At 47.6% G+C, this 25,408-nt stretch overlaps 1 protein-coding gene across 1 annotated transcript; it reads left to right on the top strand.

Annotated features, from left to right (window-relative positions):
* The first annotated feature begins 3 nt into the window (after window positions 1–3).
* Window positions 4–24,910, top strand: POFUT1 (protein O-fucosyltransferase 1). Its single transcript, XM_036826140.1, is given in 9 exon segments — window positions 4–212; window positions 1,867–1,988; window positions 5,413–5,449; window positions 5,452–5,525; window positions 5,527–5,595; window positions 6,750–6,862; window positions 16,090–16,282; window positions 17,750–17,992; window positions 20,791–24,910. Coding segments are annotated over 9 exon segments (1,173 nt in total). The 5' UTR covers window positions 4–79; the 3' UTR covers window positions 20,980–24,910.
* The last annotated feature ends 498 nt before the right edge of the window (window positions 24,911–25,408 follow it).

Here is a 25,408-nt window from a genome sequence, read left to right as displayed (position 1 = left end):
ACGGGAGCGGGGCGGATGCTCGCGCCCTTCCTTCCCTCCCCGCCTCCGAGCCGCGGAGCGCCCTGGCTCTGGGGCCGAAATGGGAGCCGCCGCGTGGGCATCGTCGCCCCTGCCGCCGCGTGTGTCTCTCCTGCTGCTGCTGCTTCTGCCGTTCCCGGGGCTGCTGTGGGCTCCTGGACCCGGCGGGTTACCTGCTCTACTGCCATGCATGGGTAAGGCCTCCCGAGCCTTCTGTCCCAAATGGGGAAACTGAGGCCCAGAGAGGAGAAGCCATTTCTCTGAGGCGCCCAGAGACGCTTTGACAGGTCCAGGAAGGACCCCAGCGCGGGGCAGGGCCTGCTCCTTGCCTTTCTGCCCCAGTTGCAAGGGCACTGAGGGGACCTCTGTGTCCAACCTTCCGTTTGGCAGATGAGAAAACTGAGGCCGGGAGAGGTTTACGATGTGTCTTGCACAAGGCCTAAGCCAGCCCCGAGTCCAGTAAATGGAGTTAGTGGGCAGGACTTGATGTCACTGACCCCAACGCTGGCTCTGGGCGATTCTTTCATTCATTTCAACACATATTTATAGGGCACCTACTATGTGCCCAGCCCTGTTCTCTGCTCCAGGGATACGATGGTGATAAGACAGAAAGCCCCATGCCCTTTTAGAGCCTTCATTTTAGTGGGAAAGACAGCCCATAAAAGATAAATATAAAAAATAAGTAACCCGCATAGTATTTATGGATGAGTGCTATGGAAAATAAAATAGAGCAGGGTAAGGGAGAATCTAAAAGCTGGCTGAGGGGTGCAATTTAAATGGGAGTGGTGGATCGTCACTGTTAAAGTTATTTCTTCCTAAAATCCTCCACACTCCTAACCATGATGATGTGGCCCTCTGCGCATCATCTCCACCACACCCTTCTCCCCAGACCCTGCAGCTGCAGGCACAGTTATCCTTTTCCGTTCCTTACACATACGCAGGTCCTGCAGCCTGTGCTCTTCCCTCTGCCGGGAACACCCTCCTCTTGCCTTGTGCCAGACCAACTCCTTCCCATCCTCAGGCCACAGCTTAAATGTCACCAGAAAAGACTTCACTGACCTCAACCCAAATAATCTCCTCCTCATTGTTCTCCATCACCAAACTTTTTTCACTTCTTTTTTGAACTTATCAAAATTTATCACTGTATATTTGTTTATATGTTTACTGTCCCCCTACCTGGACTGTGAATGCCTTGAAGGCAGAGACCTTGTCCTTCTTGCTCACTCCTGTGTCCTAGCACCTAGCAGAGAGCCTGACACATTGTGGCCTCTCAACAATCTTTGTGGAATGAAGGAATGGATGCCATGCTGGGGATAACAGAAAGAGTCAGACAGGGACCTTGCACCTGAGGCATTCACAGGCTGAGGAAACAGCCAAAGGCCGGGAAATGGGAAAGGACATTCTAGGAAGAGTGAAGAACCACAAGTAACTCATATCCAAGGTGGGAGGCAGAGGAGGGGAACTGAATATGGCAGAGAGGTAGTGAAAGGATCCCGGTGAGTGAGGCATTGGAGTTACCCCTTCACATGCAGATGGGAGGAAATAGAAGTAGAAGGTCACTCCTGGCTGATGGAACAGCAAGAGCAAAGGCATGGGGTGGGGATGGGAAGTGTAGAGCATGTTTGAGAAACAGCAAAGAACCTGGAGTGGCTGAGGCAGAAGAGGCAGGGCCTGAAGGGCCTTGACCGTCAGACCCAGGAGTCCAGACTTGATCCCATGCTGCCAGGTCCCCTGGCTCTCCTTGGTGTCCTGGCCCTCCACACTCCTGGCTCTGCATCCTTTCTGAGCCTTGCATGCCCCAAGCCCTCGACGCCCTAGTCCTCACTTCACCTGCAATATACCATCCAGGGCGCTTTGGGAACCAGGCTGATCATTTCTTGGGCTCCCTGGCATTTGCAAAGCTGTTGAACCGCACCCTGGCTGTACCTCCTTGGATTGAGTACCAGCATCACAAGCCTCCTTTCACCAATGTGAGTACCTCCTGCTGTTGACCCTTGTCCACCTTTCCCCAATCCTGCTCACCTCTGCTTGACCCCAAGTCTTTCTGTAGGCTTCACCTCCCACCCCTCTGAGTTTGCCCTACCCCCCCACCCAGAACTGTCTTCCCTGGCTAACTGGCTAACATTTATCCAGCACCTGTTGTCTGCCAGGCACTCTTTCTGAGCATTGCATCAGGATTAGCTCTTTTCCTTCCCATCACATCCCTATGAGGAAATGGGTTTAGAGAGGTTAGGTGACTTACCCACGCTCACACAGCTTGTGAGTAGTAGACTGGAATTCAAGCCCATGTCTCTCTGACTCCAGAGCCTGTGACCTGAACCTCCAGACTCCGTTTCCAGCCTTGTTTGGTCCCACCCATTGGTCAGAGGTGATGGTTGCTATTATCAATTCTGAAGGAGAAACAGAGGCACAAGCTGGTTAATAACATGTCCAGGGCCACAAACTGGAGCAGTCTGGCTCCAGCACTGCCTCTCACCTCATCAAGGGGTCCCTTAGCATGGGAAGCCCAGCATCATCTAATTTCTTGCATGTTCTTTATGTCTTCCACCAGTCCTGTGTCTGTCATTGTTCACAGTGTAACTCCAGGGGCCTGGCAGTAGGAACTGAATTAATATTTAGTGAATTGACTTTGAAAGTTTTTAATAAACTTCAAAAAATTATGTTTAGTATGTACAAAACACTGTATCTCATTCTTACAGCCTAAAACGTAGGTTTTATTTTTTCCTGCACATGCCTGTATTTAGAAAGGTTAAAAGCCAGAGTACCTGAGATCATAGCCTGGCTTGGCCACTTACTAGCCGTATAGCCTGGGCAGGGTACTTGACCTCTTTGTGCCTCAGTTTCCTCATCTTTAAAATAGGCTGGTAATAATTGTTGCTACCTCCCTCAGTGAGTTAGTGATTGTGGAATGCCTCCCTCTTAGAATCAGCTGAGGCCATCAATTGAAAGTGCTTAGGATGCAGGGAGTCCTTAGTAACCGGGAGCTGTTGATGCTCTGACTTTTTGTACTCACTGTTATAGTTTAGATCTGGCCATTGGTCTCCCTCTGGTTTGCTTGCCTTCTCTCACCTTGCCTTCTCAGCTAGGAGTCTTTCAGAGTCTCCACTTCTTGCTTTCTACGGGTTACTCAACCTACCCCAGTTGGGCTCCCCTTCCCCACTGGGACTGTTCTCACAGAGGCCACGAAGGACCTCAGAATTGCCAAATCCAGGAGTCATTTCTCAGTCTTTATCTCAACGGACCTCCCGGTGGCACGTGGCCCCGTGTGCCTCTCTCCTTCTTGCACTTCCTACTCCCCTGGCTTCCAAGACACAGCCTGTTCCTGCTTCAGCCCAGCCTATCCACAATTTCCTCTTTGTGCTGCATCAGGGGCTCCTCTCTCCCCACCCACTGTTTAAATGTTGATGTGTCTCCTCTTTCTGTTTGCTTATTAGCTGGGTGACTTCAGAGGAGTTACCTAGATTCTGTCCACCTGGGTTTCTTCATAAATAAACTGGAGATGGTTGTATTCCTACCTCTTACAATTAGATGATCAAGTCTATGAAACATGTTGAGTACAGCACCTGGCGCTAACCCAGCACTCAGTAAATATTAGTTGCTTTTATTACCATTATTTGCTTTGCTATAAGTTTCTGTTGACTCTTGGGCTTTCACTCTTCTCCACGTACCTCCCAAATTTATCTATGGCCCAGACTCTCCTCTGACCACAGGCCTCGTGTTTCTAACTCCTATGCCTTTGGGTCTACTTGGATGACCCACAGATAATCTGAAGTTCACAAAGCCAGAACTTTCCCCTCAAACCTGTGTAACCACCTATATTTCCAGCCTTAGTTTATGTCACCGCCATTCACCTGGGCCAGGAACCTAGAAGTCATCCTAAATGCTTCCCTTTACTCTGTACTTCACCTCCCTTTACATTTTTTAACCTGTCCATGCTTCCCCATCTCTCAGACTTTGGAGATGCTCAAAAATATATGTTGAAAAAAACAAAGCATACAAAACAAAACAAAAATACATGTTGAATGAATACTTGAACAAACTAAAGGACCATTGCAGTAGCCTCCTAATTCCTCTCCTTCCTCTAATCTTACCATTAGTACATTCTCTCTTCTGCCGCCAGAGTGATCTTTCAAGAAAGCAGATCTCATATTATTTCTGCTTAAAATCCTTCAGCAAGACCTTGTTGCTAATAATTAAGGTTCTCGAAGTCTGTTCATTGGAACATCAACAGCTCGTGCAGGAATGGTGCAGTGGTTAAGTCAGTTTGGGAAATTGTGTTCTCAATTCCTCATTCCCCCCAAATTTGGAGATTCAAAATGCATGTTAGCATATTAAAGGCCCTGAGAAGTCCTGTCGTAAAGAAACCTGCTAACATAGCATTTGCCAGGCCTGTTTATTTCTGGAGCCTTTTTATTGCAGAACCCTTTGCCCACCTGAACTAGTGGAACACGCTTGGGAACTCTGACCTATAGGATAAAGTCTAAATTTTATTTCATGGTGTTCTAAGAAATTTTCTTAAGTCCAGAAAAATGCAGAGATTACTATTATCACCATCCATGTATCTGCCACTAGAAATGATAATCATTAACACTTTCTCATCTTTGCTTCATGTTTTCTTTTTGTTAATAAAAGAAATAAAAGTTTATAGATAAAGTCGTTAAAAGATTGTGTGTCTTGGCTCGAGGCTACTTCTAGTCCCTCCCCCACCCCCAGAGGCAACCACTATCATGGATTTAGTGTCTTTTGGTATGACTCCTTCCAAGTTTTTTCCTGTACTACTTCCATTGTGGCACTGAGCATCCTTTTATCCATCTCTTGGTACAAAGGGCAGGATTCTCTAAGGCAAATACCTAGAGGTAGAGGGCACATTTAAAATTCTATTAGATGCTTGTAAGGGGTTACACTCCAAAGTAGTTGTTCCAAAATGTAGACTTCTACTATCAGCCGTATCTTTTCCAGTAATTAGAGTTAAGCTTTTAAATTTTTGCTGGTCTCATGGGTAAGAAGTGGTGTCTTGTTGGCATTGTAATTTTCTTTTTCCTAATTCTCGTGAGCTTGCACATCTTTTGAGTGTGTTGGCTATTTGGGTTCCCTTTGCTGTGAGTTGCTCACTCCTATCCTTTGCCCATGTTTTCTCTTGCATCATTTGTCTTTTTTCTTATAAATCAGCAGGCATTTTTGAATATGAGGTATATTACTGTTGTTCTTTAGTTTGCAGATGTCTTCTCCAGCCTCCGTTCTAACTTTGGTGTCTTTTATCAAAAGTTGTTTACTGGCATGTAGTCCAAGCTGTCTGGGTCTTAGAGTATACGGTTTTAATGAATGTCTTTGAAACAGCCACTAGGATACTGAGGAGGGACCCTCGCCCCCTCCTTTTCCCCACTTTTCCTGTAGCTCCATGTGTCCTACCAGAAGTACTTCAAGCTGGAGCCCTCCAGGCCTACCATCGGGTCATCAGCCTGGAGGACTTCATGGAGAAGCTGGCACCTACTCACTGGCCCCCTGAGAAAACGGGTGGCATACTGCTTTGAGGTGGCAGCCCAGCGAAGCCCTGATAAGAAGACATGCCCCATGAAGGTGGGTCCTGTGGGTCTGGGAGACCCTTTCTGCCTGTTCCAGGTCCTCTAGGCCCCTGAGACACTGTGCGATAGCAGTATGTGGGGGAAGGCACCAGAAGGGCCTAGAGTAGAAAGATGGAGATTTAAGTCCCATTTCTGGCATTTGCCAGCAGTGTCACTTTGGGCAGAGGACTTTGCTTCCTCTGAGCCTTTATTTCTACCTACAAAGTAAAGACACCAGTCCCTGCTGTGTCTTGCTCATAAAGTATCAATGAGGGCCAGGTGTAAGAGTGCTTGTAAACTGTAAAGTGCCTCATCAGTAATAATCACTAATACTCACATAGCACTTACTACACGCCAGGTACCATGTTAAGAGCTTTCCACATATTATCCCACTTAATCCTTAAACTGTTCTGTGAGGAAAGTACTATTAATACCCCATTTTATAGAGAGGACACTGAATGCAACAAAGAGAGGTTTAATATTTTGCCCAAAATCATAATAGCAAATAAGTTGTGGTAATATGGCTCCATTGTCCACCCTCCTAACTTGTATACTTTCTTGCCTCTCAGCACGTAAATGAGAAGCTGTCATATTTATCAGTAGAAGTTTGTAAATTTCTGGCGCTTTGGGAATAAGACAATCCCCAACATGTGTTTCAGTGCTTATGCTAAAGTCTGAGGAGGGTGGTTGGAAATTTGAGAAAGGAGACCTTGCTTACAGCCCCAACATTGCCCTCACTTGCTCTGTGAGCTTGAGCAAATGTCTTACCTTGTCTGGGTCCTGGTTTCCATCTTGAAAATAAGGGCATTGGATTAGCTGGGTCTTGAAGGTCTCTTGGTGCTCTTAGTCCATGGTCCCAAATCCAGGGTTGACTTCCTCCCCAGACCCCCACCAATGCTGCAGGGTCAGCGGCATATGGCACACGAGCAAGAAAGACTCCTTCAGATATGTGGTGAACGTTGCCTGCTGAAAACCAGACTGGAGGCCGAGCTGCCCTCCTCAGCACCCAGCCCAGAAATTACGAAGTGATATTCCTACTGGCCCGTCCTATTAGAGTATTTCAGCCTGAGTCAAATCGCCCAGGGTTCCCCCATCCACAGTTCCTTGGCCCCATCCCCAACTGGCTTTCCCTCCCGCTCAGTAAGGCCTTTGCCCACTCTCTTTCTCTAGGAAGGAAACCCCTTTGGCCCATTTTGGGATCAGTTTCATGTGAGTTTCAACAGGTCTGAGCTTTTTGCAGGCATTTCCTTCAGCGCCTCCTACAAAGACCAGTGGATCCAGAGGTATGTGGAGGGGGCAGCATTGCTGGGATTAGGGGAGAGGTGGGGGGCCCATGGGCATTCAGCGCCTTCCTGGCCCTCTTCCCCTCTACCACACCCTGATGTATGAGACCAAAGGTGCAGCTGTTCTGTCTGTTGAACTTGGGATCCTATGTGATCTGTTCCCATCTCAACGCCCCGACACGGTGGGACGTTGACCTGCCACAAAGTGAGCAAGAGTTATCAGCCAATAAAGGATGTCATAAAAGACTATTGTGCAGTCACATGAGTCTCGATTTCCTCCTCTAGGCGTGAGAATCACTCCCCTGTTACCTTCCTCTTCACAAGGTGAAAATTGGAAGCTGCTTCTAGAGAAAAACAGCTTCAGGTGCAGACAGAGAAATGATGTCATCCTGATAATAATTGGATGTGCTTTTATTAATTGTGCTCAGTAAGCCCTATTAAAAAAAAAAAATAGGTTAGCAGGGCATAGGCACAGGCTGTGAAATATTATAGAGCATCTGTCACGTAAGAGACATAGTGCTCAAAGGCCAGAGGTGATGCGTAAAATGAGGAAGACCCCGTCTCAGCCTTCAGCTGGCTACAGTCTAGATATAATGATGACACTAACATAGTACATTTGCCCCTGATGCTATAGTGTGGCAAGAAAGAGCGTGGGCTAGACGTCAGACCTGGTTAGGAACCATGAGGGGCTTATGAATTCTTGTGGGGTCCCAGCACTTGGCATTTAGTAAGACAAAGATAGACTGATGCAGAGGAACGAGCACAGGCTCAGGATAAGACGGGCCCTGAGCTCTGACCCAGCCCTACCTCTTTCTCAGATGACCCTGAGTGAGCCACTCCAGCTGTCTGGCCTGAGTTTCCTCCTTAGTTTAATGGAAGGAGCACTATGGTATCTGCCTCCAATATAAATCACATGGCACGTAGTAGAGGGCCAGTCAGTGTTACCTGTTGCTATTATTCACATACTTTATTTTATTTAAGTCTTTGAGAAATTTCATGAAATGGGTATTATGATCAATTCCCATTTGACAGGTGAAGAAACTGAGCTCAGTAAGGCTAAATAACTTGCCCAAGGTAATGCAGCTATTGACTGGGCAGCAGGGGTCTGTGTGTAAGGCTTTCATAGGTAATAAGAACTAATATTTATTTAGGACTTACTTGTGCCAGTTGCTGTTCTAAATCTTCACTCCCTAAGTCTTCTAAGGTAATAGGTCATTTAATGCTTCCATGAGTCTGGGGGACAAGTGTTATTGTCATCTCTGCTTTACAGGTAAGGAAATTGAGACAGACAGAAGTGAAGTCACTTCCCTAAGGTCATGCAGCTTGAAGTGGCAGAGCTGGGATTTGAATCCAGGCAGCCTGACTCCAGAGCACCCATTCTTCATCACTGTGGAGAAAAGAGCTGTGCCTTTAATAGCTGCCAATTCCTATTTGGGACTTGCCTTCAGAGCTAGATCATGAGCTACTGAGGATACTCAGTCCTGGCAGAGTCTAATCCCCCTCATTGTTGATCCCGGATAGGGAATTGTTGATTCCCATTTGATCACCTGCTTGGTTCTCCCCATTCAGCTCTGAATGACCCAGAGCTATTGCCAGACGGCAGACCTGTCCTCAAAGGATGGAGATTTGCCTCTAAAATGCCAAGGGGGAAAAAAACATGACACCAGCTCTAAAAGCAGCTCTAAGAGCAAATTCCAAAAGCACACAGTCCTGGTTGGAAGAGAAGGGACAGGGCTGCCTGGATGCATCAGTCGGACAATGTTGCTGAAACACTTGTTCACGGCCCCATGGTCTTGCTTCAGTTCATTGAGTTGTAGGAATTGTGTAAGGGCTTGGGGAAGCTTGTGCCTTACAACCAAATTTTGGGAAAGGAAGACTAGTGGGGAAGATGAGGTCCCTGGAGGCAGTTGGAGAGAGTTAGGACCACCTGGGCAGCTGCCTTCCTTCCACACACATGTAAGAAGCACCGCCAGAGTGTCAAGCACTGGTGTGGATGCTGGGGAGACAGGCAAGAATAAAGCAGATAAGGCCCCTGCCCTGATGGAGCTGAGTCTAACAGGGGAGACAGTGAATACATTTTTACATAAGATAGTCCCAGAAGACATAGTGCTGTGAGGGACATAAGCAAGTGATGTGTGATTGACAGGCAAAGACCTTGTCTTTGTCAGCTTGGACTGCTATAACAAAATACCACAGACTAGGGGGCTTAAACAACAGGCATTTATTTCTCATACTTTTGGAGGCTGGGATGTCTGAGATCACGGTGCCAGCGTGGTCAGGTTCTAGTAAGGACTCCTTGGCTTGCAGGTGCTGCCTCTTACTGTATCCTCACATGTTGGAGAGAGAGCAAGCTCTCTGGTCTCTTACAAGGGCACTAATCTCATCACGAGGGCTCTACCCTCATGACCATCAAAATGTAACTGCCCCCAAAAGGCCCACTTCCTAATACTATCACATTGGGAGTTGGGGCTTCAACATATGAATTGATGGGGTGGGGGGGCACAAACATTTAGTCCATAACAGATCTGAAGGATGAGCCAGCCATGCCAAGAGCTGGAGGGAAAGATAGTTCTTCATGGTGGGGACATTGCAAGCTCTGAGGCAGGACAAGCTTGGTGTGGTCAAGGGGCAGAAAGGCCAGAGTGGCTGGCGTGGAGCATTTCAGGAGGAGAAGGGTAGGGTGTTCCCGTCGTCCACCATGGTGTAATAACCACTCTAACACTCAGTAGCTCAACAACAATTTAGAATGATTGCTCAGACTTCTGTGGGTCGACTGGGCTTAGCAGGGCACGTCTTTGGTTTCGCTTTTGTTTTTCCATTTTCTTTATGGAATCCCAACTGTACAAAGTTTCCAATCCATGTTAAACATCTAATTTCTTAAGATGAATACTCTTTGGAATACCCACCCACATTTGGTGGGTTTTTTTGTTTTTTTTTAATAAGAAAATTAAATTTACTCATAATCCCATCATCCCTCCAAAAACTATTAGAATTTTGATATGTATACTTCCACCCTCCAAAAATGGGTGTATTTTTATGTACATATACAATGTATACCTATACATATTAACTTAAATGAAATTATGACATATAGTTTGTAATTGAGTAATTAACTATCTTTTCTGAGGAGTAATTGATTTATCAGGTTAGTAAATATCATTGGCAGGATCAGTTCTAAACATGTAAAAGCATGAGATTTCAAAAAATGGTTAACTGGTGTGTATTCCACTCGATGCCAGTGGAGTGTGTTGGGTAGGGTATGTGTGTGGGGTATCCATTCATCTGTTGATGGACACTTGGGTTAGCTGGGCACTTCTTGCTTGTGGTCTCACATGGCTGCAGTCAGCTGTCAGCTGGGACTGGAGTCATCTGAAGGCTCAACTGGGCTGCACGTCCAAGAGGGCTCACTCATGGCTGGCAGGTGGTGCTGGCTGTCATCTGGGAGCTCAGCTGGGGCAGTCGGCCGGCATGTATACTCTTGACCTCTCCGTGTGGCTTGGACTTCGGACAGCGTGGCAGCTGGGTTCTGAGAGGGTGCATCCAGGGAGTGCGTGCTCCAAGAGGCAGAAGGTGGAAGCTGCTGGCCCCCTAAAGCCTGGGCCTGGCAACCAGGACACCGTTACCTCTGCCAAATGCTATTGGGAGGGAACATAGAGCCCACCCAATGGGAGGAGACTTGAATTAACCTGCCATATAGAACAGGAGATTGGAGAAGTGGGCAGGGGTCAGACTGTGCAGGGCTTTGTAGGCCGTGGTGAAGCAGTCTGATAAGAATCCTGTGAGTGTTTGCAGGGGTGAGTTTCGAGAGTTTAAGTATTTTAAACATTTTCTTAAATAGTAGACACTTTCTTGCTGTAGAAAATTGTCCTTTGGGGGCAGGGGCATGGGTGTAGGGAGAATGGCATTAGAAAGGGTCAGCTGCTTCCCTGGCTCACTGTGTAACTGCAGATTGCTTCCCTTCTCTGGCCACAGTGCTCTATCTATAAAATGAAGGGACTGAGCAAGATCGGTCACTTTCAAACTGTTCTTTGAGTTTTAGAGTTCTGGAGAAGCGCTGTAGTGCTGTGGGGGCAGCAACGGGGGCCAAGTTGGAACTGCTCGGTTCCCCTCCCCCACTGCCTTCAACCAGTAACCCGCTTGTATATCAGCTAAAAGTGCTGGTGGCCACAGGTCCGGGTGTACCAGGTTTAACTTAGCTACATGTAACAGAAAACCCCAAATAACAGCAGACTAGCAAGATAAAAGTTCATTGTTTTCTTAAGTAAAAAAGGACTGGGCTGTGCAACCCAGGGCTGCAGGGCAGCTCCCTTGTGCCTAGGAATTAGGCTCCCATCTCTGCTCAGCCTTCCCAGTACTGGCTTTTTTTTTTTTTTTTTTGCCACACTGCACAGCATGCGGGATCTTAGTTCCCCAACCAGGGATCAAACCCCTGCCCCCTGCAGTGGAAGCGCGGAATCCTAACCACTGGACCACCAAGGTATTCCCCCAGTACTGGCTTTTATCCTTAGTCTCACCTCATGGGCCAAGATGACTCATGAAGCCCCAGGTAGCTGGAAGGACAAAAGGGGCAGAAGAAGGGCACATCCTCACCTTTTTAAGGAGCCTTCCTTATAGCTTGCTTACACCAGCTCATTGGCCAGTACTTAGACATGTGGCCATACCTAGCTACAAGAAGTACTGAGAAATGTCTTTTTTGGGGCTTCTATGTGTCCAGCTGAAAACTGGCTTCTAGGAAAAGAGAATAAGAGTTATTTCTCCCCACTAAGTGATTTCCCACTGAGGATCTTTCCAGCTCTGCTGGTTCTGAGTCTGTGAATACCCCGATGGAGATTTAATTGAACAGACATTTATTATTTATTGCACATTCACTGTTGGAAGGCTATGAACCATCATGCTGAACCATTCTCTTGGCATGAAGGCAACAGGTATTTGAGCACGTGGCTTATCGTTCTCCCAGGCTGCAGCCTCCTTGGGAGGACATAAACAGGTGACATGTAATTGGCAGGGCTGAGACCTGAAGGATGAGAAGAAGCCAGGCATGCAAAGAGCTGCAGGGAAAGGTAGTTCTTCATGTCAGGGACATTGAGAACTAGACTCTGTCTCGTTCATGTCCCTGCATCCTCTGCACTCAGCATAGTATCCATCCACTGGTGTATCCTGGGCACACATGCGGGTGCTGTGCATGGAGAAACCCCAGCTTGGTAGGGGGATCTCAGTAGCGTCCGTGTGGTGGTGGGTGAAGAACCCCAGAGGTTCACTGCACCCAGCAGCAGGAAAGTGTGCCTTCTTCAGCTGGGCAGTGACCAGGCTAAGGGCCTGACTTAGGGTCAGCCGTCAGGGCTGTGAACAGATGGACCTGGTCAAGCTTTCTTTCCAAACAGCACTCTCCTCCCTCATTGGGAGCAAATGAGCGCATCCGTCTCGGCCTCTTGCTGCTTGTCATGTCAGAGCTGGCGTTGCACTGGGACAGCTATGTGTGCTGATCCAGATCCAGGTAGAGGGGATGGATATTCCAGATTTGGAATTCACCAAAGGTCAACAGCAGGTACTTTCTAAGAGGTCAAGGAGGGAGCAGATCCTGATTTTATCCTAATGTTCCAGCCCCCTGGGAGATCACAGCTTTGCTTTCCATTTGAAACCCTTTAAGGTGGCCTATGAAAGTCGCTTAGCTGAGGGCCTGGCCCATAGTAGGTACTCAGTTACTATTTACTTCTTCCTCTAACCCCTGACAACCTGATCTGGTCTTTCTGGTGAGATCCTGAATTCTCATTCATTCACTCTAAACATATTTATTGTACCTACTATGTGTTGAGGCCTGTGCCTAGGCTGGGAATCAGAAGAATAAGCCACAGACTCAGCTTTTGAGGTGCTTATTGACTGGGTGGGGGAGCTGGGAGTGAGGTATAGTAGTTAAGAACAAAGGTTCTGGAGGAGATCGCCTGGATTCAAATCCCTGCTCCACCAGTTCCTAGCTGTGTGACCATGAGCATGCTACTTAACCTTTCTGTGTCTCAATTTCCTCATCTGTGAAGTGAGACTAACAGTAGTACTTACCTCACGGGGCTCTTAAGAGGATCCAATGAGTTAATGTACACAAAGTAAATGGAACATTGCCTGTCACATGTATGTACATGTAAAGTCTGACAAGACGAGGATTAGATAGAGCCAAGCTGTCCATGAACACTTGCTTGTGGCTTACTTGGCACAGGCCTTGCACCAGTGTGTGTAGGAATCATGGTGAACAAGAGTGCTGGGTGCCTACCCTCACGGCAGTGGCCGGGGAAGGTGGTTATTGAGCACATCAGTGTGCAGAAGGCAGCAAAGGAGAGGTGGGACAGAGCCCTCCCCTAGGAGCTGAGGCTTGGGAGCGGCAACTGGTCTTAGAACTTTGGAAGGCGTTTGTGGAGCGAGGTGTTTGGTTGGGTGTGAAGAAAGAGTGGCATGTCCATTGCAGCACTGTCGTATGGGGAAAGATTGGGAACAGCCTCACTGACCAGCGGAGGGGACTAGATAGGTGAACTGCAGTTTATTCGTGCAAATGGAAAACTTAAAGAGACACTAACACGATCACATGATCCACGCCATCAACATGGCCAAACCTCTAAAACAGTTGACTTTTTTTAAATAAATTTATTTATTTTATTTATTTTTGGCTGCGTTGGGTCTTCATTGCTGCGTGCAGGCTTCCTCTAGTTGTGGCAAGTGGGGGCTACTCTTCGTCATGGTGCACGGGCTTCTCACTGCAGTGACTTCTCTTTGTTGCGGAGCACGGGGTCTAGGCACGCAAGCTTCAGTAGTTGTGGCACGCGGGCTCTAGAGTGCAGGCTCAGTAGTTGTGGCGCACGGGCTTAGTTGCTCCGCAGCATGTGGGATCTTCCCAGACCAGGGATCGAACATGTGTCCCCTGCATTGGCAGGCAGATTCTTAACCACTGCGCTACCAGGGAAGTCCCTGAGTTGAATTTTTAAAAGTTGAAATAGGTTACATGCAATATGATGATGATGATGGTGGTGATGGTGAGAGAATTTTCTGAGAGCTTTCTACACGCCAAGCGCTGTGCTAAATGCTATACTTACATTAATCCATTTGATCTTCTCAACAGCCCTATGAAGTGGGAACTATTATCAGCTCTATTATACAGATAAGGAAACTGAGGCACAGAATGGTTAAGTCACCTGCCCAAGTTAGTAAGTGGCATAGTCAACATTAGAACAAGGTCACCTGGCTTGACAGTCCATGCTTTTGCCATTGCACTGTGTAAAGAGCACACAGAATAATACCTTTTAATATAAATAGTAAAGTGTAATCGTGCATAAAACCACAGTATCTTCTGGAAAGAGGAGGAAGCGGGAAAGAGATCATAGGGTAGAGCTTTTATTCAGGTGTATATTTTTTAAAATCTGAAACAAAGTAAAGTGTTAATATTTGCTAATTTGGGTCACAGCTTGGTGGACCGTTAAATTATTTTCTGTATTATCCTGTATGCTCTGAAATTTTTAATAAATTTTCCTTGAAATTTTTACTGAGATAACTGTAGGTTCACATGCACTTGTAAGAATTAATACAGAGAGATCCCATGTACCCTTTACCCAGTTTCCCCCAATGATAACATTTTGCGAAACTATAGCACAGTATCACAACCAGGATATTGACATTGGTACAGTCCATCCATCTTATTCAAATTTCCCCAGTATTACTTGTACTCACTTCTGTGTGTGTGTATACTTAGTTCTATTCAATTTTATCACGTGTGTATGTTCGTGTATCTATCACCACAGTTAAGATATCAAACGGTTCTAACATCACAAAGGTCCTTGTGTGGCCAGTTTATAACCACATCCACCTCCCTAAACACACACACACACACACACACACACACACACCCTAGCCCCTTGGCAACCACTAATCCCATCTCCATTACTTTTTTCTCAACTTTGTCATTTCACAGACGTTATATAAATGAAATCATACAGTATGTGACCTTTTGAGGCTTTTTTCACTCAGCATAATTCCCTTGAGATCCATCCAAGTTGTTCCCTGTATCAGTAGCCGGTTCCTTATTGCAATAGTGCTCTGTGGTGTGGATGTACTGCAGTTTGTTTAACCAGTCACTTGTTAAACGACGTCTGAGTTGTTTCCAGTTTTTGACTATTATGAAAAAAGCTGCTGTGAACATTCGCGTACTGGTTCATGTGTGAATATAGGTTTCCATTTCTCTGGGATAAATGCCCAAGAGTACAGTTGCTGGGTCATATCGTAATTGCATGTCTAGTTTTACAAGAAACTGCCAGACTGTTTTCCAGAGTGCCTGTACCTATTTCATAATTTTAGGAAAAGGATTTTGGCTGGCAGAGGGAAGGCATACCAGGTAGAGGGGAGAGGTCTGCAGAGATCTGGAGTTTGAAAGTGCATTGCAAGTTTATGGAAGAGCGGGGCATTTCATGTTGCTGGAATATAGTCTGGGCTTAGCTAATGAGGGAGCACAGGTTTGCTCCTCACTCTATTCAGTCAGCAGATCTTTACTGAGCTCTTACATGTACTGTTCTAGGCACGCGGAGATACTGACTTCAGAAGCCTGAGTCCAGCAGACTTTTCTGGACTCGGGTAAAATAATTACAAGGTGCATTGTGAACAAGGGGGAGGGAGAGCCTTCGGCAGGGTATGTGGGGGGCATCTACAGACCTCTAGTGTTTTCCATGAGAGCAGGGACCACGCCTGTCTCATTCTCCCCTGGCCCCCAGCACATAGTAAGCAATCCGTAGATAACGTGTTAAATGTTGAGTGAATGGTCTCATCCAGCGTACACATTCCCTGGGAGTGTGACCTGTCAGCAGCTGCACTTCCCGATCCCACTGTGTGGGTAAAATGGCAAAGACTCAGTCTAGACACCCCAACCTGGAGTGAATTACCGCACCACAGATTGGAAGCCAGCATGACATACAAAAGGTTGGAATGCTCTACTGTAAAGTTTTAATTGTTAAACAATCAAAGAGGGTTGTAAATTCCATGTGGCGGGACAGTATTGCGTACTGTGCCTCTTGCCGCCGCCAAGGTCTCTTATCAGCCCGTTGGGGTTTCACAACCTCTCATGCTTCTTGCATGTTGCAGGGGCCCCTCCGCAGGGTCTCTGGGGCATGGTGCAACGCCGTCCTTTCTCCCTTGGGGGTGGCGGCTGGACTCGCTATGCGCTCTCTGTCTGACTTCTTCTCCTTCTGTCTCATGCCTAGATTTTCTCCAGAGGAACATCCAGTGCTTGCCCTGCCAGGGGCCCCGGCCCAGTTCCCTGTCTTGGAGGAGCATAGGCCGCTCCAGAAGTACATGGTGTGGTCAGATGAGATGGTGAGGACAGGGGAGGCCCAGATCCGTGCCCACCTCATCCGGCCCTATGTGGGCATCCACCTGCGCATTGGCTCCGACTGGGTAACTTCCCCCTTCCCCTCATGGCCGGGATGGACACATCTCTGAGCAGGGCCCATGCCTGTGGGAGTGGAACACTGAACCCATTGCACCACGTCCTAGCCAGGGCAGAGAGGTCTCACTTGGCCAAGTTCACGGGACTGTGCCCCACGATTCCACCGCAGACACGTCAGAAATGTGGCTCCGGAGCGCTTGCTTGGCAGTTTTCATTTTAACAGTTGCCATTTTTATCCTCATTTCACAGATGGATAAACTGAGGTATCAAGCTAGGCTCTGGGTCAGACAGCAAGCCAGAAAGAGCCCCACAGCCCACAGTCCTCTATCCCAGCTCAGTGTTTAGCCAGTAGACTCCTTGTTGAAAAACAAGCTCTGGAGGTTGGGTGGGGCTCCCAAGAAATGAAAATGTCATCCTCCAAATTTGGCAGCTGCTTAAATGTGCAGAAAACTCATCAGGTTATCCTCCCTGTGAAAATAACTGGAGTAATGTAGACAATCTCCTTAGTTTACATAAGAAGATATATATGTATGTATGTGAGAAATACTCATCGTTGAAAACTTGAAAAATACTGAAAAGTATAGAAAGTAGATCAAAATTCATTCAGTGTCAATTGAGGAAGCAATCACACATTTACCCACTAGATTCCCTTCCTGCCCCCCTTCCTGCCCCCTTCCACAAAGTAAAGGAGCCAGGCCCAGAGTATTTTGTCAGTGGTTTCAGATAGTTCCCATTTATGCTTCCCTAGAACATAAGAAGATATAAGATGCTTTTTTTTTTATAAAGCCAGCATAATGCTAATACCAAACTCAGATAAGGTCAACTCAGGAAAGTACAGCCCATTCTCATACAGAACATAGATGCCCAGATCCTAAGTAAAATATTACCAAGTAAAATCCAGCAGCATATTAAAGAACACACAACACAAACAAGTAAAATTTATCCCAGGAATGCAGTGAAATTCACTATATTAACACCCAAAGAAGAAAAATCATATAATCATCTCAATGGAGGCCAAGAAAGCACTTGATAAAAAGTCAACAGTCATTTATGATTTAAAAAAGAAAAACAACTCTTAACCAACCAGGAATACAAGGGACCCACCTTACCTTGATAAAGGCTATCTCTCCGAAACCCACAGCAAACACGTACTTCTTGGGAGCTATCAGAAGTGTTCCCACTGAAGTCAGAAATCAGACAAGGCTGCCCATCGTCACCACCACAGTTCAGAATTCTGCTGGAAGTCCCAGATAGTGCAGTTATACCAAGAAAAAAAAATTGTGAAAAGCCAATATCCCACTACCCAGAAATAACCACCGTTAACTGTTTTGATGCATTTCCCTCTTCCCTCAATGCTTTAAAAAAAAAAATAGTTGCGCTCCTCCTGTATTGCCTGCCTTTTTCCCCTTCCTGGCTCTTGCTTCTGGGGTTGCGGGCGGTGGCCGTCTTTAGCTGTGTCCCCACCCGCCCCACAGAAGAATGCGTGCGCCATGCTGAAGGACGGGACCGCCGGCGCCCACTTCATGGCCTCCCCGCAGTGCGTGGGCTACAGCCGCCACACCGCCGCCCCGCTCACCATGACCATGTGCCTCCCCGACCTGAAGGAAATCAGGCGCGCCCTGAAGCTCTGGGTGACGGCGCTGAACGCCCAGTCGGTCTACATTGCCACTGACTCTGAGAGTTATGTACCCGAGATCCAGCAGCTCTTCAAAGGGAAGGTACACGTGGGGCGTGGGCCTGGTGGGAGGGCAGCAGGAAGGGAATCAAAGGAAGCACCAGGGTGGTCTGCCGCTCCCACCTCATGCTTCACGTCCTCCCACCACCAGGCTTTTACTTGAACATCAGGTTCCCTTCCAGTTCCTACCCTTCTTTAAACCCCAGCTCAGACACCTCCACAGGTGCTCCGCAGATTTCCCTCCACTCCTGTCGCTAATGGATCCCTACTGGGAGCTGTCACAGCACTTTATCACATCTCCTCCTGAGACACCTTCTAGAGTGTGAAACTAGTGTAGAAACAGGTCTTATTCCTTCCCAGTTGTGACTCCTTGAAAGCAGGATCCAAGGTGGACTCAGCATTGTACTCCTCAGGGTGTAGCCTGTTGCTTTGACCTCCTCCAGGGCTGAGACCCCGCCTTGCCATTCCAGTGTCTAGGACAGTGCCTGACACGTGGTAGACACTTGGTAAATGTTTGGTGAATAAGGCCATAAAGAGTGGGCCCTTGGTAGGGGTCCAGTGCAGCAGAGGGATTAAGAGCATGGACTCTGGAGCCAGAGGACTTGGGCTCTACTCACTGTGCAGCCTTGCACAAGTTACTTTACATCTCTGTGCTTCTGTTTCCTCATCAATAAAATGGGACTGAGAGTAGTGCCTACATCTTATAGTGTAATTGTGAAGATCAAATATAAAGAAATTAAAACAGGTCCAGTAAAAAATAAGTGCTGAATAAAGTTAGCTGTCATTGATAGTAGAAGTAGGTGGTTGATGAATACAAGGAAGGCTCTTTTGTGCTTAGTAAATGATTAAAGAGGTGGTGAGTAGTAGGTGTTCAGTATATGAGTAAATAATAGAACAGGCTTGTTACTGTATGAGTGAAGAATAGGTAATAAGTAAGTAGGTATCGATAAAATGACGGAGTTAATAGTGAACGTTCAATAAGACTTTTGAGTGAATGAAGGCCCTAAATGCTTGTGCAGACCTTAAAAGACAGACATCCGCTTTCTAGCAGTGGGTGCCCTTGGCTTTATGTCGAGGGGCTCCCTTTCTCTCTTTTACCGGCTTGTAGAGGAAGTGCCGAGTCAGAGCATTCTGGTCCCCACCCACCCGCTTTATAGAAGAATATCAGAGCCCGGAGACCTTGGAGCGCCTCTAACCCAACCCCTGCGTTTTATAACTAAGGAAACCAAAGTCCCATGAAGGAATAGAATTTACCCAGGAGGTCTCGGAGCTCATTTTAGTGGGCATGACACAGAGCGGGTAAGTTTCAGGGCGTGGGTGGAATTGTTCAGGGGATTTTGACCATGGTTAAGCTGCTATCATTTTTATGCTGCCATCCAAATAGCAAGATGATGATTTTTGTTACATCAGAAATCTCTGTGTGACAGCAAAGCACTTTCAGCCCCAACTCTGCCCACACCCCCATTTGGAGAGTCCCAGGGAGTTTTTTTGTGAGTTTCTAGAGTTGGTATGTTTGTTATACCTTGAGCTTCTTGCCATTTTCTATTTCCTGTTCCTGTGCCACTGTTCTTGCCCTTTCCCACCACTCAGCCCCCTTCTCCATGGGCTCAACCCACCCTTCCTCTTGACCTAAGCCTTGCTCATCTGTTAAGCTGGGCCAGTGCTGAGCCGGTGATACTGATAAATAAGACGTGGTGCTGCCCTCCAGGGCTCACAGTCTAAACTCAGGAAAAGAGACTTGCAAAGAATTATAAGATACGCCACAAGAGAGGGCCAGGCTTGGGTGTGGAGGCTCATTCACTCACTTGTCCAGTCAACAGATGCATACTGAGGCAGACCCCAGCCAGCAGCGACAAGCAAACTGACACAGCCCCAGCCCCAGTCAGGTGCAGGAAACAGACGTTAACCAGAGAATCACTAAGGAGTGAAAGCTACAAACTGAGATGTGTACTACGAAGTAAAAGAACGTGGTTCTGTGAGAGTGTAGAGCAGAGGAGCCTGGACTAGATGGGGGAGACAGGGAGGGCTTCCCCAAGGAGGTGTGACTTGAGCTGCAGGGTGAGAGTTAAGTAGGAGTTAACCGAGCAAAGAGACAAGCACTCCAGACAGAAGAGCATGTGCAAAGGTCCTGAGGTGGAAGGGAGACTGGTGTAGTGACTGGAGCTCAAGGTGGAGAGGTAGCTGAACAGGCCTTATAGGCCACATTCAAGATTTGTCATCTTTATCTGAAGAGCAGTAGGACACCAGTTAAGGGTGCTCAGCTTGGGGTAGAGGGAGGAGTAGGAGGGGAGGGGAATCTGAAAAAGTTTCCTTTGGCTACTTTCCTTTGGTGAGTAGACCTGGAGGAGAAGAGATTACGGTGACTGGCCAGGGAGTAGTAATCCATCAAGAGAAGGGTTCACCTCTGGGGAATACCTCGGGGATAGATTGGACAGGACGTAAGTCTTGGAGGCATCCAGGCAGCAGAACCAAGTGGGTGGGGTGCGCTTTGGTCAGATCGTGGTGTGGTGGGAGAAGCCAAGCCCCTCAGGTGACCTTGAGCTGAACCTTGAGAGTATGGTCAGGACTGTGATGGATGGGAAAAGGCATTCCCGACAGAGGGAACCAACAAGCAAAGGCAGAGTGTGAATGAGTGGTGTGTCTGGAGCTGAGGGGCTAAGGCAGCTGCTGGGCAGCACTTCTCTCGGGTGCCCCGACCCTACATTTTAATCCTCTGTACGCCTCCTTGTCTGTCTGTGACTTCAGCACAGGGAAAGAAGGTGGCCGGTGGCTGCAGGCCTTGGCTGAGCTGGCCACTTAGGCCTGCACCCTGGCTAAAACACCCTGCCCTTCCTCCTGCAGGTGAAGGTGGTGAGTCTGAATCCTGAGGTGGCCCAGATCGACCTGTACATCCTCGGCCAAGCTGACCACTTTATTGGCAACTGTGTCTCCTCCTTCACTGCCTTTGTGAAGCGGGAACGGGACCTCCAGGGGAGGCAGTCCTCCTTCTTCGGCATGGACAGTCCCCCTCAGCTGCGGGATGAGTTCTGATCCGACCTGGAGCATACCGCCTGTCTGAGTTGTTCCCTCCAGCCAGGCCTGGCAGCCAGAGGTGCTCCCAGGATTGATCCCCAAGGATCAGAGAACAGAAAAAAGTACCAGGGACTTCCTGGAGTAGGAGGAAGACAGTCCATCTCCCAGGGCACGGGACTTCCAAGCTTCTAGTAGCCAGACCATCTCCCTTTCTCATGTGCTCCCTGCTGCTTCTCCTGGGAATTTCTCACACCAGCAAAGCAGTCCAACCTCTGTCTTTTGGTCTGCCCTGCTCTGAGCAGCCTGGGATGCTGAACTCTGTTCGGAGATATTTTTTTATATATATAGAGAGAGATTTTTATAGTTTTGATACAAGGTCATGACTCCCCTAGAACTCTCCCTCATTTTAAAAAATCAGTGAAGTTCATTAACATAGGTACCTGAAGTGACCTTAACAGAATGTGGATAAGGCCAGGGGTGGGTGGGTGTATTGATCGCTTTTCCAGATGACCCCCAAAGTGGCCCTCAGACTCATCCCCACTGCCTGGCCAGAGCCATCGTCAGCCCCCCTTTCCTAGGCCATCGCCAAGGTTTGGGGCACAAACACTCTTCTCCGTTGTACACACTATGCAAATAGAAGTTATCAATCACAGTGCTGTCAGTACCCCGAAGACGGCTAAGTGCTGCTCCCCCAGCACATTCCCGGCAGGAGCACCTGCCGTCAAGCCAGGCCATCATGGTATTGCTCTCAAAGTCTCTTGGTAGTTGGTGGCCTGCCACAAACCTGGCACCATCAGGGTTTCATAACACCTCACCAGGGCCAGGACTTGCTGCCTGGCAGGATCCCGCTGAAGTTTCCTCTTCTGATCTCATGTCCCAAGGGACCTGGTTGTAGAATTTTGCCATTAAGCTGCTATCCAAGGCCTGTCCTCCCAGCCTTCCTCCTGCAGCTGGAAGCCTCAGACTATATTCTCACAAGGGAGTGTTCACTAAGCCTCTGACCAGATCAAAGATGCTCAGTACCCAAGAGCCATTGGATTCCCAGGTTTTTTTGCCCATCTCATCCAGTATAATCTCAGCCAAGCCCATGAGGCTTAAGGTGTTACAGTCGTAAGTTTCTTTGTCTCTCAGATGCTGTAGTTGTAAAAATCCATGACTCCTGAGAGTCTGATTTTTTGGCCTTGTGGTTCTAAAATTCATGTCTAACACCTGCCGATTACTTCCCCGCCATCTGGCCTCCCTCAGAAGGCCACAGTCAATCCTGGTAAGGTAGAGGAGACTGATGAGAGCCAGGCCCAGAGCTTCATGCAGCGGTGTCCCTTGGGTGACCTTTGGGAAGAGATGCTTTGTTTTCATGGCAGACTGAATCAGAGGCTGAAGGGCAACAAGGATCTCAAACACCAAAGGTGGCATTGGCTGCTTAGAGCTGCCGCCCAACTCTTAGTAGGAGAAACTATACAGAAAGGGCATTTGAATTTTCCGTCTGGGGGAAATGTTTTAAATCCTGGGTGGACTCTGAGAGATGGTTTATCTGTTCAGACTTGTTCACGAGCCTCATTGTGGGACGTGGGAGCCCCTGCCTCCATCCGGCGGTTGGGGGCGTGTGGCTTTCTGCCTGATGTCATTTGCTGCCCCACACTAGGCACACGCCTTAGAGTCTGGGGCTCTAATGGGCCGGCCAAATCCTCATGTCTCTGGAGGTCAAGGCGCTGGAGTTGTAGTCAGATTCAGTGTGTTTTGTAGGCGAGTACTTTATTCCTTTGACCCAGTTTCCTCACCTATAAAATGGTGATAAAACTGACGGGGTTGTTGAACAGCCCCAATCAGATAAAGCATGTATAAGAGCCCGTTGTAAACTTGAAAGAGACAAGGGCAAATACATGGCTGTTGATAATTTGACTGCCTCTCGTTGCATGCCTCCTTTGTGCCAGGCACTGTGCTTGCTAAGTGCTTTGTGGACATTCTCTGGTTTAGCCCCCACCTCAGCCCTGGGAAGTAGGAACTTCTGCGCAGGGCAGAATTTTTTTTTTTTTTAATTATTTTTGGCTACGTTGGGTCTTCGTTGCTGCGTGTGGGCTTTCTCTAGTTGCAGCAAGCGGGAGTTTCTCTTCGTTGCGGTGTGCAGGCTTCTAATTGCGGTGGCTTCTCTTGTTGAGGAGCACAGGCTCTAGGTGCGCGGGCTTCAGTAGTTGCAGCACGTGGGCTCAGTAGTTGCAGCGAGTGGGCTCTAGGGTGCACGGGCTTCAATAGTTGTGGCGCCAGGGCTCAGTAGTTGTGACTCGCAGGCTCTAGAGCGCAGGCTCAGTAGTCGTGGCACATGGGCTTAGTTGCTCCGCGGCATGTGGGATCTTCCTGGACCAGGGCTCGAACCCGTGTTCCCTGCATTGTCAGGCGGATTCTTAACCACTGCGCCACCAGGGAAGCCCTGATTTACATTTTTGAAGGGCCTCTCTGGCTGCCACGTGGAGAAGAGATGGGAAGGAGGCAGGGTAGCAGCAGGGAGACCAATGTGGGGCTGTCACAAGGATGCAGGCGAGAGAGACAATGGGGCTTAGGCAAAGGTCATTGCCTTGAAGGTGGTGGGAAGTGGTCAGATTCTGCATGTATAAAATCATTTTAAAATGTCAGTCTTTTTTAAAGATATAAGTCTTTGCATAGTTTTAATCATGCAGTAGTTACAATTTAATGTCCTGTTTTTCACTTAATAGTATATCATGTTTTCCATGTTGGTACATGGCCTGAATAAATGTTTTTAATGATATAAAATTCCACTGAGGGGTGTCCCATAGCTTATTGTTGTCCTATTATGAGAACTTAGTATGTTCCCAATTTTTCACTGCTATTATTTGGAAAATATTTTTATTTGTAAGTCTTTTTCTATATCTAAAATTTTCATTAAGATATATTCCCAGAAGTGGATTTGTTGGATCAGGACTTAAAAGTAAAAACTTTTTTTTGGAAAAAATTCAAATATACATAAAAATTGTGAGTAATAAAATGAACTCTCAGTTTCAACAATCCTCAGCGTTTCACCAGCCTTGTTTCATTTACTGTCTCATTCCCAAGTCCATGTGCTGGAGACTTTTCAAGAAAATCTGAATGTTTCAAAGGAAGAGGCTGTAGGGTTTGCTGACACACTGAAGTGGAGTTAGGAGAGGAGAGGGAAGTCCAGAATGCTCTGAGGTTTAGGCCCAAGCAGAGGGGAGGAGGAGCTGTCCCTGACTGCAGAGTGACCTTGATGCGGGCCACTCACCTCTCCACCTCACCTGCGAGTTCCAGGTGTTAATAATGGTGGTCTCTGGAGGCTCCTTGGAGTGCTGGTTGATATGTCAGATTCCGGGCACCCAGCCAGGCCTCAGGAATCAATGTCTGGTGTGCAGTGCCCAAGAATCTGCATCTTAAGAAGCACCTACAAGCGATTGTGATGCCCAGTAGCCCAAGACCTACTTAAATTGTGGTCCTTGGACCAGCAACATCGACATCATCTGGGGCAACTTGCTAGAAATGCAGGCTCCTAGGCCCCACCCCAGACCTGCTGAATCAGAGTCTCCGCGGATGCAGCCCAGGAATCTTTTAGCAAGCTCTCCAGCAGCTAAAGTTTGAGCACCACTGATAACAAGGTTGTGGGGATGGCGCCCTGTGGTCAACCAGCAAGCACTTACGGAGGGCCTTCACTGAGGCGCCTCCCTGGCACTCCTCGAAGTTTCCACCAAGCGTGGTCAGCGGCGTGGCTGTGCGAGGTGCCCAGTAGGGCTCAGTTCGTGTTGTAACATTGACTTTTTTCTCTTTTTTGTGCACTGGGGGAAACATACAGCTAGATAGTCAAGCCCTTCAGTTAATGGATCTCATTGTTTTAGGATGGGGCCAAACTTACCTAAGCAAAACGATGGGAATTACATTTTTTAAAAAGTAACTACCAAAAAAAAAAAAAAGTAACTACCAGTAGAGGTGGGTTGTGGATGAGGCAGAAATGGAGAAACTGGTGTTCAAAGGAACCAAAGCTGGGGAAATGCTGTCCTTATAGATCCTCCAAAAGTATGGAAGGGAGTGGACAGGAAGGGGGCAAGGAAGGTGAGACGGGATAGAGGACGGAAGAAAGCTGAGCTCTCATGTCCACATTCTGTTCACTTCAAGGAAGCTTAATGGTAATAATAGCAATGATAATAATCTTTCCCTGGCCTGAAAATAAAGATCCCTTGCTTCAATTTTCTCTTTATCCTTAGTGGGGTTGACAGAAAAAACCCATAGCCTGAAGGCAAATCCTGCTCTCTGGATTATGTTGTCAGGATTAATTCAAATTCTTACTTGAAACCTGGTTTATTTCAGGATTGGGAACTTTCCCTTGAAATAACATCTTTAAGGACGAGCAGGTTTGGTTTGTTTTTACAGCTAATCCGTTATGGATCATCAGCCCAGGATGCCAAGCCCAACCAGGTAAAGAGTGGGA

This window comes from Balaenoptera musculus, chromosome 15, assembly GCF_009873245.2.
Source record: "Balaenoptera musculus isolate JJ_BM4_2016_0621 chromosome 15, mBalMus1.pri.v3, whole genome shotgun sequence".
NCBI classification, from domain to species: Eukaryota; Metazoa; Chordata; class Mammalia; order Artiodactyla; family Balaenopteridae; genus Balaenoptera; species Balaenoptera musculus.
This window is presented reverse-complemented; position numbering and strand designations above follow the sequence as displayed.